The sequence below is a fragment of the Lycorma delicatula genome, chromosome 8 (genome assembly GCF_047948215.1).
Source record: "Lycorma delicatula isolate Av1 chromosome 8, ASM4794821v1, whole genome shotgun sequence".
Classification (NCBI taxonomy): Eukaryota; Metazoa; Arthropoda; class Insecta; order Hemiptera; family Fulgoridae; genus Lycorma; species Lycorma delicatula.
In genome coordinates this window covers 97,693,468-97,713,385 of record NC_134462.1, presented here as the reverse complement: position 1 = coordinate 97,713,385, position 19,918 = coordinate 97,693,468, and the positions used below count along the sequence as shown (strand labels likewise).

Below are 19,918 nucleotides of genomic sequence, written 5' to 3'. Positions count from 1 at the left end.
TATGTAGAACATGGAAATCTTAATTAAGTGTGAAAATAAAAATATTTAGATTTCTGAAATGCTGTTGCAGTTTTCACTCTTTCATTAAAGCTGTTATGATATTTATAAGAACATTATTAACACCAAAAATTTAGTAATAACAAAAACATATACCGCAACATACAGAAAATGAAAAAATATACAGTGATTTCATATGTTATACTAGAACACTTAAACAAAATACATGGTAGATAACGAAGTCAGCTACATCAACTGAACAAGATTTCATCAACTAAACATTATTGAATGTTAAAATATTTGTTGGAAGTTCATATAAGTATTTTATAGATTAAAATCTTCTGATCAAGAAAATTATATCAGTGTTGCTGGCTAAATATGAATAAAGAAAAGTTGATAATCAATTCATGCCATTTCTAAGATTAAATCACAGGCTAAAATTAAAATTTTATTATATTGCCATGTTGTGTCCACTACATAATGTAAGGTTACATAATATAAGGTTACATTGGTGCATCACTCAGTGAGATCTATCATTGGGAACTATTGTAAAACGACCAGCTAAGCAAAACAATCTGAAATGAGCTTCATTGAATACAGATTTATTTTTAAACGCTTGTTCATGTTTAGTTAGAGCTGTATTATAATTTGTTACTTTCATTTTATTTATTCCATCAGTTTTCGGTTTAGTTATCTAAGCCTGAAGTTCATCAGTTGAATAATAACAAATTATTTAAGTATCCTTCAGTGAATCAAAATAGCATCTTAAAGTGGTTTTTGTCTAGAAATTATTCAGTCATGCTGTTAACTCAAAGTTCACATCGCTTATTGTCAGTGGGCTTTAGTAATATATTACTACAGCTTTCTTCAGTAGTAGAAAGCTTCCGTTTTGGACAAAATGGTATTACGATATTAGGTTTTATATTTAATGGTATGATATTCAGTGTACTCTGAATATAATTATAATCATTCATTGATTACTATACTTTCTGACAAGGATAAACTGGTTACTTATTCTCTTTGTTTTAAATGAAAATCTGAAAGATAGAAAAACAAAATAACATTTAAGATAATTGGATTTAAGCTTCTTATGATTTACTTACCTTAATATAGCAAATAATCTTTTACATTATATAATTTTCAATTAACATTGCTGTTTTCTGTATTATTTTAATTTCAACTGTAGCAAGGATTGGATAACATTATACCTTAAGAATAATATGTTATCAGTCAGTTTAACTATTTATTTCTAGTCATCTGTAATTTTTTAAATTACAAATGAATAATTATATGTTTGGAAATTGAAATAGATTTTTAATAATCAAATAATAGAGTTGCCATATGAATTCATTGATTTTAACATAGATTAATACATTTATTAATGTTTCTGATATGTGCTGTTTAATTCAAAATAATAAAAAAAAAAATTGTATACATTTATTGTTTATAAGAAATATATATTTGGATTAGATCCCTGTAATTCTTGTTGTATTTTTAAGTAAAAATTATTCATGATTTATTTGTTCATAATTCCTAATTTCATCATAACATGATAACAATACATTTTAGTGCTAAGAATTCTGTATAAACTGAAATTTAAAGTTTTTAGTTTTATTATTTTTTTTTTCACTTATCATTGTTAGTGACAAAACTAAATTAGATTTTATTTCTTAAAGATGATTTAAAATGTAATATGATTTAGAAAATTCTGTTGAGCTTTGATATTCTTATTATTTGAATATTCTTGTAGATTTTGTACCTAGTAAAATAAAATTCTTGGTTGTTGTGAGAAACACTAGTGTTCATGCAGCCTTATTTCATATAAACATTTTAAACATGAAATGAATGAATTAGGAGGGTTCCATTGACATTAATTATTGTTTTAAAAAAGTGGATGAATTTTAATAAAGATTATTATTTTAGTATTTATAGATTGATCATCTTTTTTTGTTTGTGTGTGTAGGAATGTAAGTCTGATAGGAAAAAAAGTAAAGATAGAGATAGAAGAAAAAGTATTATTCAAGCTGTCTCCGACTTTTTTCATAAAAAATCACCATTAAGTCCTTCACCACCTAAAACATCACAGCCAGGCTCACCTCCAAGCTCTCAGAGTCAGAGTTCTGGCACAAAATTTTCTAAATTTAGAATACATAAGAAGGACAAATCAAAGGTAAAAATGTATAAGTGTATCACATTTTTACTTGTTATTTTATTACTAAGAATTTATCAGCTTTTGTGATAATCTATAACAAAAACTTTTTTAGTACTACATTTAAGAGAAATACAATTTCTCAGAATAATTTTTTTCATTAATTTCTTATTTCAGTTAAAGAAATTTTTTAATTTTTTTTATTATTGAAATCTGAGGATATTGGTAAGGTTTTTAATGGCTGCATTCATCATTTGTCAGCTGGAAAACTAGAGAGCAAATTGTTAATGTTTTTAAAATATCTTGTTAAAATATTTGTGCCACAGCTTTTCTTTAGGCAAAGATATTTTGTTTTTCTAAGCTGTGATAACATTGCCATTAATACTAGATATTTTATTCTAGAAATGTTATGTTACGGTAATTAATCTATTTTTTATGATGCAGTCAATTAGTTTCTTCTTATTTTGTTTTTTTCACTTTTTAGTTTGTTAACCTTGTAAATTAATAGTAATTGACAAAATCAAAATAATGATTGAAGACATAATAATAACAACAAAACTAATGCACATTACTTTGCTCTTCCTAATTAACTGTGATTACCTATGAAATGTAGTATGGTTTTACTATAAAATTAAATGTATTTAATTTATAAATGATTTTACAAGGTTGAATATGATAACTTTTTTGGACTGATTTATAGCACAGTTGTGTCTGAACAGTATTTTGATAAAACATAACATACATTGATTAATAGGATTTGAAATACCTATTTGAAAATTTTTTATGTTCCTGAAACTGAAATAAATTATCTGATTATCTTATTGTATAAAAAAAAAAATATGGAAGCATTTATCAAGAGATGCTGCTTGATTAATGTTTTTACCTTCTTAGTGATTGTATGAATTTACAAACTAGAAGCATGTATTGTATGCAGTTTTAGTTTGTATATTAAATTTTATAATTTTTTGACAAATTTTATGTTAATCAATACAGACTCCGTGGGATATGTAATAATTAAATAATCTTTCATGATGAATTCTGGAAACTGAGGGTTGTAAATTCACTTTTCAATTTATTGGTTGAGGAAACTCATTCCCTTAGCTCACTGAGGTTAATAAGAATGTTGGGTGCAAGTCTCAGTGTGTTGTCGGTCACTTTTTATTGACTAAAAAAGCAGCAGTTAGTGTGTTTTAAAAAATTCTCTTAACAATCATTAAAAGTCTGTTAAATGTTGAAAATTTATTAATTTAAATTTTATTTTGTTGCTTTGTTTTTTAAATTTATATATAAAATGAATTATGATGGAAGTTCTAAAACTGATTAAGTCAGTGGTTTTAAGAGGACAAAACTTACTCAAAAATTTGATTTTGTCTGGATTTATGTAAAAGCTAGATATATGTATATTTGTAGCTAGCATATATCTTAATTAATTCATATGCTAATATGCCCTGATGACTACATTATTTTAATTGTTATTTTTATTAAATATTTTGTTTCAGTCTGCTAATAACTCGGACTATGAAGAATTTTTTGATGTAAGAAATAATTAGATGATTGAAAATTTTGTGTGTTTTCTGTTTGCTTTCTTTTGGCTTATGTTATTATAATGTCTTAATATTTTATTTATGTTTTTAATTGCTTACTTGTTTTTTATGATCGTGCTTAATTCATAAAATCAGTGTCATAAATATTATTGTATTTATTTTTACTTTCTTGGAAAATGTTAATATCTGCACAACAGTATTATTATACGGAATATTAATTTTGTGTGTGAATTGTAAAATCATATTCACTTCTGTTAAATGCCACACTTATTACATCTTTAATCTGGGATGAGCTAAAAGTATTCTTGTTTTTTCTTTTATTCTTGTTATGAATCCGAGATATTTTGCCGATTGCGTGCTATCATACACATTTATTTTCTTTGTTTTAAGTGTAGTTGCATGAAGTGCTATCATCTTTTTATCTTATTGAATATAATTTACTTTGTTTACTGACTGTATTTAGTTGTTTGAGATATATTAACCATTATTATTTGTGCTTGTTGTGAAATAATTTTATTAGTTTTATTTAAATTCTTTTTTCCAAGTTATAAATATGATCATTAAGATTACATCTATCAGCAGTCAAATGAACAAATTAATAATGAAGTGGCAAAATAAACTTTCATTAAAATGAAAGTTTATTTTGTATGATCAGAAGTAAAACAGACCGTGGATTAAATAAAAGAGATCTCTTTATTAAGAACAGAATCAAATCCAATAAAACTAAACATGCCATATCTATATGTAGTACCTCAGGTGAAGTTGCTGTTAGCCTGGAGTTTGATTGACAACTTTATTACAAAGATGCTTACCAAGCATTAATATGATTCCTCTATCCAAACTTGAGATATAAATTTTTATATAAAATAACAAAATGGCGGACAGGAGGAGAACAAAGGAGAAATTGTCATTTTTCCTAAGCATATTTTTTGTTTAGTTTTACAAACCGAATCCAAAAAAGTATAGCCAGCCCATTATTTTAGAAACACCTGTATGTATATATATATATATATAAGGTATCCCACAAAGAAACTTTCAGGACATGTTCTACTAGTGAAAATAATGAAAAAAGTTCACATAAGCAAAGGTCTGTTAACACTTTGTTTTCGAGTTATGGCTAGTGAAAGATTTCGCCCAGATTTCAACTCTTCTAATAAAAAGAAGCCCTACTGTAATTTTTGGTACCCAAACTAAGGACTAAAGTTGATGGTATCTTATGTAATTTGAGCAGGGAAATAGAATAAAACAAGTTCCAGAACTGTAACTAGTAGGTTTTCAGATAAAATGTAAAACATAAAATTTGATGTCAAAAAACAAGTTATTTTTAGGTTTGTAGTACTATAGCTTTATTAAATAACTAATAATGCAGAAGCTTTATTAATGGAACATGTAAAGAATTTAATTCTGAGAAAATTAATATAAATACAGCCAATAAAAAAGAAATAAAAACATTTAAAAATCTAAAGCAAAATCGACAGGAAATTGTATAATTTTTTCTGTACATAATAAACATTATTCTTAATATAACAAAACAAAAAATAAAATACATGAAATAATAAATGAAATTAATGATAAATACAGAATAACAAACCTTACTTACAGTAATTGTTCAAAATTCCCTCCTTCACAATGTGCACAGTAGTCTGCCTGACAGAATATTTCCTGTGGTTTTTTGTATCAGCTCAGGATCATTTGATATAAATTCGGTAGCGTTTCATATTTTAATGAGTAACTTTTCTGTAGTGTTCACTTTTTGTTGATGTACTATCATTTTCATATGGCCCCAAATGAAGTAATCAATTGGTCCTCCGTATCCAGTCCAGTATAAGAAATTAGCATTCAAGTGATTTCTAGTTACTAAAGAAAAATGTGGCATTGCACCATCTCGCAGGAAAATCATTTGCAATTTAGTTTGTAAAGGTACATTCTCCAAAAGAGCCAGCAAATTATTTTTCAAGATATGAACATATGCATCTCCTAACAGGAGATGCATAAGTAAAATTCTGGGACCAGATGATCCCACAATTTTGTCATAAATAATGCCACATCAAATATTAAAATGAAATTTATGTTGGAAACAGTTCCATGTTGATTCTGTTTGTTCCATAAATGTTTATTTTTAGAACTGAAGACTCAGTTTGTCGTAAAAGCGGCATCATAGTAAATAAAATGGTATTTACCTTATCAGCCTTGTTTAGAAGCCAATGACAGAAGTTTAACCGCTGGGGGTAATTTGTTGGCCACAAATTTTGAAACTTCTGGATAAAGATAAGGATAAAGATTTTCTTTCCATAGGGTGCACCACACTTTGTTTTTTGACAAACCAGTGTGACATGAAATTCGCCTTTTACTAATGCCTAGACTAGGCTGAATATACTGAATCACATGATGTTCATCACTAACATGATGAACTTGCGTTCAACAGAAAACAAACACATTAAAAATGACACTTTCATTTGTAAATGGTGATACACCAAAGAATGTTTAAAAAGAATACTTGATTATTAAGTACAGAAATACACAACACGATTTTCTGTCTATTTTTCTTATTTTTCTTCAATAAATACAGTTTTTAAGTATTTTATTTATTTCTTATTGGCTGTATTTACATTATTTTTCTCAGAATTAAATTCTCCACAAGTTTTGTTATTAAATCTTCTTCATTTATTAGTCGTTTAAAAACGTTATTGTACTACACAAATCTAAAAAAAAACGTATTTTTCTACACCAAATTTTGTGTTTTATGTCACATATCTTAAAAACTACTGAAGTTAAAGTTTTTGGACCTGTTCTATCCAATTTCTTATCTCAAATTACATGAGAAACCATCAACTGTACTCCTTAGTTTAGGTACCAAAAATTACAGTAGGGCTTATTTTTATAAGAAGAGCTAAAATACAGGCAAAATGTTTCAATAGCTGCAACTCTAAAATAGTGTTACCAAACCTATGTTTATATGAACTTTTTTCATTGTTTTCACCAGTAGAACATAAAATTTCCTCATGGGTCACCTGTGTATATAGTTTTTTTTTATTTACTATCTATAAATAGTTTATTTATTCTTTAAAATTCCTGTACAGTAAACTTACTTATGTAAGTTGATTTTTTATTTTAAATTTTATGACACTTGAGTACATCAGGATGATTGGTATAGTAAACTATTTTCAAGTTATGTTTCCAAAATTTTTAAGAATTTTTATTTTTTTTAAATTAATAAAAGTATGCTTATTTTAACAATTTAAATTGAAATGCAGAAAATAAAATCAAATTCATCTAGTTATGCAAGTATAGAAAAGTCAAATAAAAAAAAAATTGTTTTACAATTGATGAAGAATCTTTACCTAATTAATCACTATTTTGTGTAAAACTGAACACATTATTGTTTCAAAAACAGTACTTTGTAAAGAGTAAAAAAACATTTATGCGGCTGGAACTAATGTCACTAATGGTGAAAAATAGCAGGAACTATAATAAATTTTATTTTGTAAAAAGATTTATCATTCAGAAATCTGGCAGTTTTTAAACAAAGAAAAGTATGCCCATCTTTATGTATCCACTTAACAATTTTCAGGGTAGATCCACCCAGTAAAATGAGCAAGACTGGTTAAATTTCAATTTTTTTTCTTTGTTTCTGTGTTCATTTGGTTTTTATTTCTTTTTGAAATGTAATTTGTTTTTACTGTAATTTTTAAATTGTGTTTTATTTATATGCTTTTCAGTTACTGTGACTTGTACTGAGACAAATATTTAGTCTTTTAAATGATTTTAATATTTAATTATGGTCTGTGAAATAACACAATTGAGGAAAGTGTACTTGAATCAGTCTTTTTGGGAATGGAATAAACTGATTGACACTGTATTAAATAGACAAGGTTTCCTCTATTATTTTTAATTTTGGCCCTATTTCAGTGCTATATATTTGTTGTTTATAAATGTTTAGCAAGGTTTAGTGTTTTTAAGTGAAACGATAATGTGATATTTCTGTATATAGTTGTGCTGGTTGTGTATATACTGTGGTTGTGTGTGCATTTAAAAAGAGGGAAACATTTTTGGGTCCTGGGTTATTCACCAGTTCTTCATACTACCTAAAATTGATTTTCTTATTGAGAACCTCTTAAGTTTTGTTGCCATCAAACTGTGATAAGAAAAGAGGCCTGAAGCATGTTTCTTGTTTTACAGCGGTAAAAAAAATTGTTTTTCGTGCATTACTATTTTTTTTGCTGTAGCACATTTTATTCTTCTTGGTATTCAGACCATAAAAATCTGTAGTTCACCTACCTCAATAACTTTTTTTTAGACTATAATAATGAATCTTATTGAAGATAACATTATGTGTAATATTTGCATTTTTGTTTCTGTTGGGCACACTGTTGTTTTTGCTTCCAGCTGCTTCTAGCTTAACACTTCTGCTTAGACTTAAAGTTGATAAATAGTTTTATTGTCTGTAACATTAACTAGTACCACTCTGGTTTCTATTTGCTCCAAAGAAGAATGTGATACAGGAACGATGTTTGACCACAACAGAATGTCCAACAAATTGAAAAATTTTAAAATGGTCACACTATTGCTATCCATAAAGAAGGAGCTGGACACCTGTCTGCAATTACACCTGATGACAAAATTCAGCATGTAAACATCATAAATTTGAAAGACAGACACGTTGTTGATGAGGGCAAACTGTGTATAAATAATTCATGGTTCTATCTGTGAAATCATCCATAATAGATTTAATTTTCTTGGAAGTTATTGATTCACCTTTGTATACAGAAAATTTATTTTGTGGGTTAACAAGAAAATAACAAATTCCTAAAATAAATTAATGATGAATAATTTTTTATCTAAATTATTTATTTCCATCAACATTTTGTCTTAATTTTTGTCCTAAGTGAAGTGAGAATATAGATTTGAAAACCTTTAATGGCCCTCTCATTTTGTTATTTTTTTGTAAAAAATTTTGGAAGAAGTGCTTTTTGATTTCTTCTTTGGCGTGAGCACTGTAGAAAATAGATTGTAATCTATTTATACAAATATGTGATGTATGAATGCATGTATTTTTGTGAGAAAGTTCCATACTTTCCTTGAATATGTTGATAAAAATTGTCTAGTAATACAAAATAGTAGCATGAAAGCTGAAAGCGCTCAAATCTTTAAAAAGTCATTGTCTTTATTGTTATTAGTACTGAATTTAATTAATTATGGCTGATTTTATCAATTTCTGATTGAAGATTACTTTCTTTTTTTTTTACCTAAATTGCAAGTATAAAAATTGATGACGGTGCTTGTTAAAATTTTATTGAAAAAGCTGCAGTCATAGTCTCAGAAAAAATATGTTATATATTACAGCTGTCAGTTGTTAATTTAATTCCATAAATTACAGATTACTTCAAACTGTTGGTAATAAATTCATCATTTTTCACCTGAGTGTCTACTATATTTGAAGGTAATTTTTTCCTATTTTTATTTTACTTTCATTTGTGTGTTTTTTAGGGTGGGAAGTTATCTCCCAGCCGAGTGAAAAGTGTTAGTGAATCAGAGGCAAGACGTCGTCTTATAGATGGCGCACCACCGGTACCTCCTCCACCAGTCAACTACATACCTCAGCCTCCCCCATCAGTTGTTGCTCGACAGTCAGGTATCATTAAAATCATGATGCACTGTATGTAGATAGATATTTAAAAATAATCAGCTATATTTAATAATCTATGTCTTATATAATACTTACAAAACATTTAATGAATTCATTCAGTTTTTATGTATAATTACTGATTTGTACTGTTAAGTTGCTTTCAAAATTACAATTTTTTTTATTTTTATTTCTTTGAACGTTTAATAGCATTCTAATCTGTATTTCTTATCACTTATATTAGATCAATAATCTTATGTCGTACTTTTATATTTAGCTTCATAATTTTTAAAAAAGTTATTAATTTTGATGAAATAATAATTGTCATTCATTGTAGTGTTTAATAATTTTTAAAATTTTGTATAAAGTATAATTTAACGTTTAACTTATAGATTTTTGATACTTAGATCAGTCAGAAAGTTTCCGTGATGAAAGATTTTAATGTTATATTTATTATTATGCTTTATAATGTCATTTTTTTTAATTTTTATTTTATATTAATGGTTTTTTTTTAATTTGATGGAGTACTAATTACAGTTTAGTACATCGGGTAAATAAGAATTTTGATAAAAAAACTTTGGTCGTTATTTTGTGATTTTATATGTAACTGAATAAATCAATAAATTATTAATTTATCAAATCAAATGATTTATATTCAAATTAATGGAACTTTTTCTTACAAAGTTGTTAACTACAACATGTAAATTTTATCTATAGAACATGAAGGCCAAAAAAATCTCTGCGCATTTGAACGGTATGAAATTCTCAAATATTAAATTTGATAAAAACATATAAATTTACACACTTCATTTTCAATGGAATATGTTCTACATTGTGGTTTTTCATTTAATATCTTGTTTCTGGTGTATTTACTAAATACTTTCAAAGCGATACTGTATCAAATAGACTAAATCACATTCGTCCAAAAATACTACAAACACATACAGTGCTATATTATACAATATAATCAGTCCTTATTAATCACTTCATAGTAATGGAGTAATGGGATTCATACAGAGATATTAACTACAACTTGCAGATTTTACCTTTAGAATATGAAGACCAAGCAATGTCTGTGTACTTGAAAGGTATGAAATTTTAAAAATTAAATTTGACAAAAAACATATAAATTAACAAACAACGAAGATTGAATATATATTTATTTAGTACTTACTTAACAGACTTCTTAACTTTTTTGAGATTGGTGACAGTGTTTCTTGACACTGATGGGTTTCTTGACAGAGCCGTCAGATACTATAATAAAAAAGCTAATGATTAGCTCAGAAATACATTAAGGAAAAATCCGTAAAAAAGTCTACTTGATATTAATATTAAAATGTCATTATATTCTTCTTGATGGAAATAATTCTTGAGGACGAGCAAGAATATTTTTGTTAAAAAACTTCCATCTTTTATTCCAAACTTCAGATTTTGTGGGTATAAATTAGGTTTCCATTAAATCCATGCTGAGGATGCAAGGATCTATGAGTCAGTGTTCAAATCTTTAGTAAGCTATGGTGGATGGTAGCTGCCTATGGAACTATTCAGGACTTGTTTCCCTGAAGTACCTCTATCAAATAAAGCTGGGCTTCCTAGTTAATCCTAAAATGTGATTTAGCTCATTCTAAAGGAATCTTTCTGAATGTATGGCTTATGATCAATTCATATCTGATGGGTTTGATTCATGTATTGAATTATGTAATACTTATTGTTATCCTGCTTTTTAATTTTCAAGTATGACATTTATTAGTATTACCAAGTATTACCATACATTAGTAAATAATAACAAAATATTTACATGAATTAATTAAGCCTAACAATAAAAAAATAAATCTTCTATTCTGATCAGTACATACTAATACATTATATAGAAGATGTCAATGTAAGATAAATTATTATAAGGTAAAAAATAGGTGTAATTAAAATCTATATTATTTAATTGTAAACATATAATATTTAAGTAAAGAATTATTACAAAAAAGATTCATAATATAGGCATTATTGAAAATTATTTTGAGCAGATATTAATTATAATTGAGCAGATATAAAATTATTTTGAGCAGTATTACATAATTCAATACATGAATCAAACCCATCAGATATGAATTGATCATAAGCCATACTTTCAGAAAGATTCCTTTAGAATGAGCTAAATCACATTTTAGGATTAACTAGGAAGCCCAGCTTTATTTGATAGAGGAATTTCAAGGAAACAAGTCCTGAATAGTTCCATTTAGTTTAATGTACTTATGTACATTAAATGGGATACCAAACATTTATTGGTTGAGTAATATTATTTCTGTAAAAGAAAATCTGTTAATTATGTTTTAAATAAACTTATTTGAAGAGTTGAAATGGTTCAGTAATTTATTAACAATGGCAATGGAAGTATAGTAAGTAAGGCCTTTTCTCATAAGCCAAAATTAAATTATATGAAAATTAGTACTGTTGTCTGGTTTGGTAGGGATGGTTATTTATTTTTTAAGAATAAGTGACGGATTTTTTTTCTTAGTAAAGATTGCACATAAATGTAAAAATAAGTTACCATATTTAATTTTCTAAATATCAGTCTACATAATTAATATTTAGGGGCACAAAGCAATCTGACAGCCCATTTTTGTACCTTAACAATCTGTTCTTGCTTTTTGAGGGATCCCCAAAAATGACATTGTACTTTAGACAGGCATTTAAGTGAGCATAATAAATACAAGGAAAGTCAAACATTATTTATACTTTCTGTTCTACAATTTATCAATTTATTAACACAGCAGTAGGAGTTGAACATATACATCATTTTTCTACTTAGTCACCTCTGGTTACTTGGTTCAGCAGTCCATAAGCTTGCATTTTCCTTCAAGAAGGTGTTCAGTTGGTTGAGAAGCCACTTTTGTATTACTTTCTGCATGTCTTAAGTCTGTGGAAAGTTGACGACCTCGCAAAGCATCCTTGAACGGCCCAAACAGAAGAAAATCTGAGGAAGAAGATCTTCGTCTCTACAACACAGGTTGTAGAGTGGATGTTCCTGTACCTCACAATTCAACTGGTTAATGAGCATCTTGCTTTCTCTTTGTGCCTCAAACTCATTTGGCCATTTTTAAATTTCTCGATCCACGAAAAAAAACTTATATATAATAAAGCACTGACTCCGTTTGGTGATAAAAGTCTACGATGAATTTCAGCCCCTTTCATACACTCCTACCAGAGAAATCAGATTGTTACTTGTTGTTTCTTCTTGATGTAACCTGCTAGCAGACCAGACATGTTTACATTGTAATAGCCGGAAGGTAAATGACACAAATTGGAATAAAGTTTTGCACGCATGACCGCATTTGTACAAACTTTAAGCGTACATGTGCAGAAGGCAGTATAACAGCCTTAAAGATGTGTTATAGTGAAAGTGTAGATAATTTTTTACTCGTCCTTGTATTTTATAATGTCAAGCTTAGTGTTTTATTAACAAGCTTCAAAGCAAAATACTGTGGTTTGATTTTTTTTTTTACAAACATTATCAATTGTGATTATCCCAAGAGAAGTTGTCATTTAATAAAACATCCAGAAATTTTGTTTAATGGGCAACAAAAATACTATCCTTCTTATTAGTGGCAATTCTATCCACTTATCAGCAATATTATGTCTTTGTGAGAAACACAATTATAGCAGATACATCATATTTAAATTAATTATTATTACAATACATCCAGTGAATAATTTTTTGAACTGCTTTCATAGAATTTTCAATTTCTTTAAATAATTGTCTTCACATGTACAGTTGTGTCATCTGCAAATATGATTACAATGAATGGTTCATGATGTTTAGGCAGATCATTAATTAACAATAAATGCAGTGAATGATTCGAGTACACTTTCATATGGCATTCCATGTTCTGTATTTCAAGTGAGGATCTAAGTTTTACATCTAGATATTTAATTTAATTTTTACATTTGTATTTCTGTCAAAAGATGACATTTCAGCTACTTTACGATCAGTAAGGCATGACTCGAACCACTTGTAAGCAGCTCCTCTGATACTAAGTGTTTTCCGCATTTATGACGTTTTTTTACCAGTAAAATATATGAATCTAATTCAGATATATTACTGAGATTAGAAAAATTGAAAATTAAATCTTTTTATTATTTATGCTGTTTAAATTATTTCCAAAAACTGCAGTAGAAAATTTTCCCAATAAAATGTATTTTCTAAAAAAAGAAATTAATTAAATAAATCTTGTAGTATTGTTATTTTCAGTAGGTGGCATTGATTGATGTGTTTTATTAGTCATTAGTGATGCTTCTCTAATAAAAACATCAACGCTAATACATGATTTTTCTTGATCCTTCCAGGCAAATATTAGAGCAGTTTCTTTTGTTTTTTAACTAGCACACCTACTTTTTTTTTGTGATGTATAATTTATGTACTAATTTGAATAAGATATTAATTTTTAGTTATCTTTTTTTTTTTATTTAAAATTTTTAATTTTCTGTTTAACGTTAGATAGAAACCAACAGCAATACTGCATTTTCAAAGTTATGAGGGTGCACCTTCGTGTTTTAACCTTGTGTTAATCGTGGATAATATTTCTTTCATCTTAATACATTAACAGCTTTTTTTGTATACTTTAGGGACAAACTGTAGTCAAAAATTCTATTTCAGTTAGTTCAACTGTAAGCATCTTTAATTTTTAAAAAAGTTTAATATACAAAAATAATGCACTTTATATTTGAGAAAAATGGTATATTTTATGAAGGGAAATTATTTATTTTTTATACTGGAATTATTACTGTTAAAGCAGAGTTTTAAATATAATGACACATTTATTTTTATTCAACTTATTAAAAAATTAATATTGATTCTGATAATTATGTTTATTAGTTAAAAGAAACTGATTAAAAATATAAAGTATTTTTACAATTATTGATCAATTTTAAGTGTTTGTTGTGCAGATGATGCATGTTTGTTTTTAAATATTAGTTTTCATTGTAATTTTGAACTTATAGTAAGTGTACTCAGTTTAATGGAAAAGTATACTAGAAAGTAATTTTTATAATTTTAGAGTGATATGTTAAATTTAATAATGATAATAATATTATATTTAATGGCAAATGAGAAAAGGATAATGAAAATAAATGACTTTTTTTGTCTTTTATCCTTAATTCAGCATATAAAGAAAAGCATATGTGTTTACTATAGCTGAATTAAGTTGTTTGATGTGACATATTAAATTTAAATCAGAGTAAAATTAATATTTTTATCCTAAACAATTAAAAAAAAAGAAGTTAATGTGGATTTTTTGATTTAAATTTCAGTTAGTGTAATCTGTCTTGTCAGTGAAAGAAGTATTAATTTTTTTGTGAATATTTTATAATATAAATATGGCATGTACATATAAAATTATAATTATTATGTACTCTGCTCAGCTACAGTGCACTTAATATTATTGTATACAAATCAATGCTTTCATTTGCTATTATTATTAATTCACTTTTTCCATTAAAACACAAATGAATGAAGCGTTCTTTATTATGCATGCACAAATTTAAGTAAGTTGATTTCATTCACCCATTTATAATTTTATTTATTTTTAAAATTCAAAGTTAATTATGTGCCTTACTGATATATTTAAAGGGTTTCTTCTTAATATCTATTGTAATTCTCCTAACCCAAGAGAAGGTCACTATGAAATATGTGGTGCTTGCTCTCCTCATATAGTATTCATGCCACTATTCAATTTTTTAATATTTGCTCTGGTATGTATGTTAGGAATGTAGTAGCACTTTTAATTGTTTTTGTTTTTAGACTTAAATGATTAGTGGAGTAATAATATCAATTTCATTACAAAATTACAAATTTAGAAAGTGGTGTTGGCTTTGATAGAGAGTTGTCAAGACAGTTATTTTATTAATTTTGTTTTATTGCTGAAGCAGTGTCAAAATATAATGTGATTTTTTTTCTTATATATTTAAATATTGGTAAGGTAATGTCAATTTTTTGTTTATGTATTATTAGTGTTATACGACAAACATTTTAGTTACAAAATCTTATGCTGTGATTTTTTTCTATTTTAATTGTTTCCTGTGAAATCTGATAAGAAAGTGACATTTTTGAAGGTTTGTAAATTTTTCTAAATTTATCCAGGTTCACTTTGTTACACCTAATAACTACTTCATTACATTTGATCACTGTCTAAACAGTGAAGTACTGAAATAGATAGAAAAACAGATAAAATTTGTAACAAATTGCTTGTGTAAAATGATAAGAGGTGTATTTGTCAACTTGTTTGATAATAAAATGCCATATTTAGTATTTTATCGTGAATAAAGTACTGGGTGATCATAAATTATTCAGTGAATATTAGGTTTTAATAAAAATATAACAAAGCAATGTATTTACGTGCACATTTTATTGTTGAGCAGGTCGTTTCAGACAGTTTTGTTTTCAACACTTATAACTAAAAACAAGTCCACATGAGCAACTTTTGTGATAGCATAAAATCCCTAGGCAATATTAAATTTCACGCCACACATTACAAAGAATATCTGGAGTTATTCCATTAATCATACCTTCAAGGTGGCCAGGAAATTGGTTTATCACAACCAATCAATTGTTGAGGAAATAGTTTATTTAGGTAGTTACTAACATATAAATTACAGTGTGGTGGTGGTACATGCATCTTGTTGGAAGTTAAGGTTGGGATGCCAGTGTTCAATTTATGGTACTGCATACTCCTGTAACACGTAACAACCATTGGTTTTAGGGAAGAAGGTTGATCTAAGAATGGATAACTTTATAAGCAGCCAAGACACTCCATATGTTAATTTTCAGGTTGTTTGTCAAATGGCATAAGGGTTCTTGCTATCCCGAATCCAACAGTTTCTCAATTAATGTGACCAGAAACATGGAAAGTAACTTTGTCCAGAGAAGAATACTTTTTTAAAAATGCATTATCTTCATTTCAAGAATGTCTATGGTAAAATTGTAACAGCATGTTTATGGTCTAATTTAGTTACAAGCACCGACTGAATTTTGTACACATGAAGTTTTAGGTGCTCTGGTAGAATCTTGGTAGTTGTCAATTGCGGTATTTCCAGTTCTGAATTCGTACAATGAGTTGAGCTGCTCTGAAAAGTTTCTTTTATTTGATCCACAACTTTCTTGAAGATGGAGGGTCTGTCAGCACCTTTTTTATGTACTACACTTTCGGTATTTGTAACTGCTGATGCCAGCAATTAATAATCTTTATTAGGAGGATCACGGCCATACCCTAAATGAAAGCATCTATGAACAGTAATCTGTTTTCATGAAACCATAGTATGCACATTGTTTTCTCTTGCACAGTAGCCATTGCTCAACTGATGATTCCCCCTGTCATTACATCGCACTGTTTTATTCATTCAAGATCATCAGTAACGTACCTATACTAACGTTTGAAAAAATCAATGTGTACATGAGGGTGAATGAAATATAAATGGTAATTTTTATTTTTATAAATTTATTGATTAATAATACACACAATTAATACTTTAATAATTTTGCTCTATAGTTTCCTGCACGACTTACACACGAGCAAATTGAAATCGTTTTGCTAAGGATTTGGAAGCTTGAATATTCCTAAAAAGTTTGGAGTCGTCAACCAATTGTGCACACACTCCTTGGCTGATATCTTCATTGTTTTTGAATCATTCCCCTCCAAGCGATTCTTTCAAGGGTGCAAATAAATAGTCACAGGGAGACAAATCTGGACTGTAGGGAAGGTGATCAAGGGTTTCCCAGTGCATTTTTTCCAATTTATCCCGTGTCAAAATCGTGGTGTGCAGCCTGGCCTGGCATTGTCATAGTCATAGAAAAGGATGACTTCTCTGATGGGCATACCCCATCATTTGTTTCGGTAGGCGAATTTTGCTGACCGTAGCAGCTGACAATAGTAAGCCACAAAGAAAAACAATGAATCAAATTAACCTTGAGTCAAAATAAAACCGTTACAAGAACTTTTCCAGCTCACAGATGGATTTTGGCCTTCATTGGGCAGCACAAATCGTTCTCTTTGCCACTTCTTGCTCGCCATTTTTGATTTCGGAGTGTAATGATGGACCTCATCATATGTGACGATGAGGTTCAAAAAATCGTCCCTTCTTGCCAAAATTGATTCAGAAGTCTCTCGCAGATCTCCAAACTGACCTATTTTTGATTTTTGGTCAGCATCATCAGAACCGATCAAGCTTCAATTTTTCTTAAGCCAAGATGATCGTGGTAATGGATTGAGCACACCCATAGCTGATACTCACTTCTGACGCAATTTCTTCAACAGTGAACTGACTGATCATTTTTATTTTAGGGAAGTCGTGTTCATTGGTCTAATATTTATTGGCCTTTCTATTTAGAATGTATTTTTACCGTAGTAACCGGCGAGCGCATTATATAACAACTGTAATCTGTGATACAGAAGATGACAAGTCTTGTTCATTGGTCTAATTTTTATCGGATTTTCTATTCAGATTATATTGTTACGGTTGTAACCGGCGAGGGAGTTAAATGATAACTGTAATCTGAAATATGGAAGACGAGAAGTCTTGTTTATAGGTCTAATTTTTATCGGCTTTTGTATTCAGATTATATTGTTACCGTAGTAACAGGCGAGGGCTATAATGATAACTGTAATCTGAAGTACGGAAGACGAGAAGTCTTGTTTATTTGTCTAATTTTTATCGGCTTTCCTATTCACATTATATTGTTACCGTTGTAACAGGTGAGGGCGTTAAATGATAACTGTAATCTCAGATACGGAAGACGATAACTGTTGTTCATTGGTCTAATTTTTATCAGCTTTTCTATTCAGATTATATTGTTACCGTAGTAACAGGTGAGGTGTTAAATGATAACTGTAATTGGAGATACGGAAGACGACAAGGTTTGTTCATTGGTCTAATTTTTTTTTGACTCTTCTATGCAGATTATATTATTACCATAGTAACCGGCGAGGGCATTAAAAGTATAAGTGTGATCTAAGATACGGAAGACAAGTCTTTTTCATTGGTCTAATGTTTATATGCTTTTCTATTTAGATTTCATTGTTATTGTAGTATGTGGCGAGGGCGTTAGATGATATCTGTAATCTGTGATGCGGAAGACGACAAGTCTTGTTCATTCGTCTAATTTCTAGAACTTAGTTAAGTTCTCAGACAACATGTAGTTTTTCCGCTGTGACCCTTGACTTTAGGCATCATCGATCATGACTTTTGTTTTCTACACTTTCTTGTCTGCTCTTAGATTGCCTGGCCCACATATACACTCAGTTTTAGGACATTGTAGCATCCTCAAACTGTACCTTTAAATGAGTTAAAATTTCCACAGGTTTAACATCTTCATTAGTTAAAAACTTTATGATTACACGTTGTGCAACAGACGATGGAACCTCTTGCTCACTCGTGGCTGTAATGACATCAGAACACAATGGAGGAGGTAATCCAGCTGGTTCCCCCTTTCTTACATACACAACATTAACCCCCCACTCCACCATCCAGCGTAGAACTACTTGCTGCGTTGAATAGCAAAATTACCATTTAAATTTGATTCACCCTTGGAAATTGTTTTGTTCATTTTTTATTAAACCCTAAAATGTGCTGAGTAATTTATGTTCATCCTGTATTTATGTTAATCACTGTTGAGAACTAACTCTACTTGACCAATTTATAGATAATTTTTTGAGGAATTAGTAGTAGGTGTTGCTTTATGCGATAGGTAATTTGGCTACCTCTAGATAGGAAGCTGCCCTCTTGATATTTCTACAGATATAAAAGAGAGGGTTCTACCCTCTAGTAAGCCCCAATAAAGAAGTGGCTGACAGCCAGGACAGCAGCTGGCCTGACTCATTTCACTCAATCAGGAAAGAAGGAATATAGGAGATGTGAAGAAGAAAGGAATGATCAACACAGATTGGCTCAGGTCAAAATTGTTCACTGTCCATTCTGAATTTTATTGAAAATAAGAAGTTTATTTGTATTTAAGCATTATGTACTCATTACTGGCTTGTAAATATTATTTTAAGAACTGATGAAGCAATAATCAGAGAAACTGTTGTCATTATGGATAATGTAATTAATAAATAGAAAGAGAAAGTTTGGCACATAATTATGAATTAGGTCTGTTTGTTAGATGATGGCATAGTATGATTTTTATTACAGCATGCTTTATGAGGTGTATTTAATTTGTTATTTGAATGACTGAAGTTTTCATCAGTTTTATTTAAATTAGAGCTTTTGTTATGTTAGATAATTTGTTAATTAATATATATGATAGAACGACACACATTTGTAGTACAACGATCAGTATTATATTTTCTCAAATGTAGAAGACAGTTATTCTGAACCCGATGAAGATTCAAGAGCAACTCGACTAGATGGCAATGATACTCCTGGTGGTTCGCTCAAGAAATCCGGAAGAACAAGTAGACGAATGGCGAGGCAAGCACAACTTAAGAGGTAAGAAGATCGATATTAGTTCACTTCACTTATTAGTAATAGATTTTTATATCTATGGATTATTGTTTTAATTTGTTGTTGATATGTACATTTATATTGAATTTGTAAAAACATTAGCTATTGTATAAGCTT

The 19,918-nt window shown here is 28.6% G+C and overlaps 1 protein-coding gene across 4 annotated transcripts in view; it reads left to right on the top strand.

Annotated features, from left to right (window-relative positions):
• Mical (Molecule interacting with CasL) overlaps positions 1–19,918 on the top strand; it is a 202,818-nt gene that overhangs the window by 150,705 nt on the left and 32,195 nt on the right. For 3 of the 4 annotated variants that reach the window (XM_075374228.1, XM_075374225.1, XM_075374224.1), the window contains 4 exons: positions 1,961–2,167; positions 3,646–3,681; positions 9,178–9,322; positions 19,657–19,786. In XM_075374228.1, coding sequence (XP_075230343.1) covers positions 1,961–2,167; positions 3,646–3,681; positions 9,178–9,322; positions 19,657–19,786 — 518 coding nt within the window. The remainder of the gene's footprint in view (positions 1–1,960; positions 2,168–3,645; positions 3,682–9,177; positions 9,323–19,656; positions 19,787–19,918) is intronic. The other variant, XM_075374227.1, reaches the window with a different exon arrangement.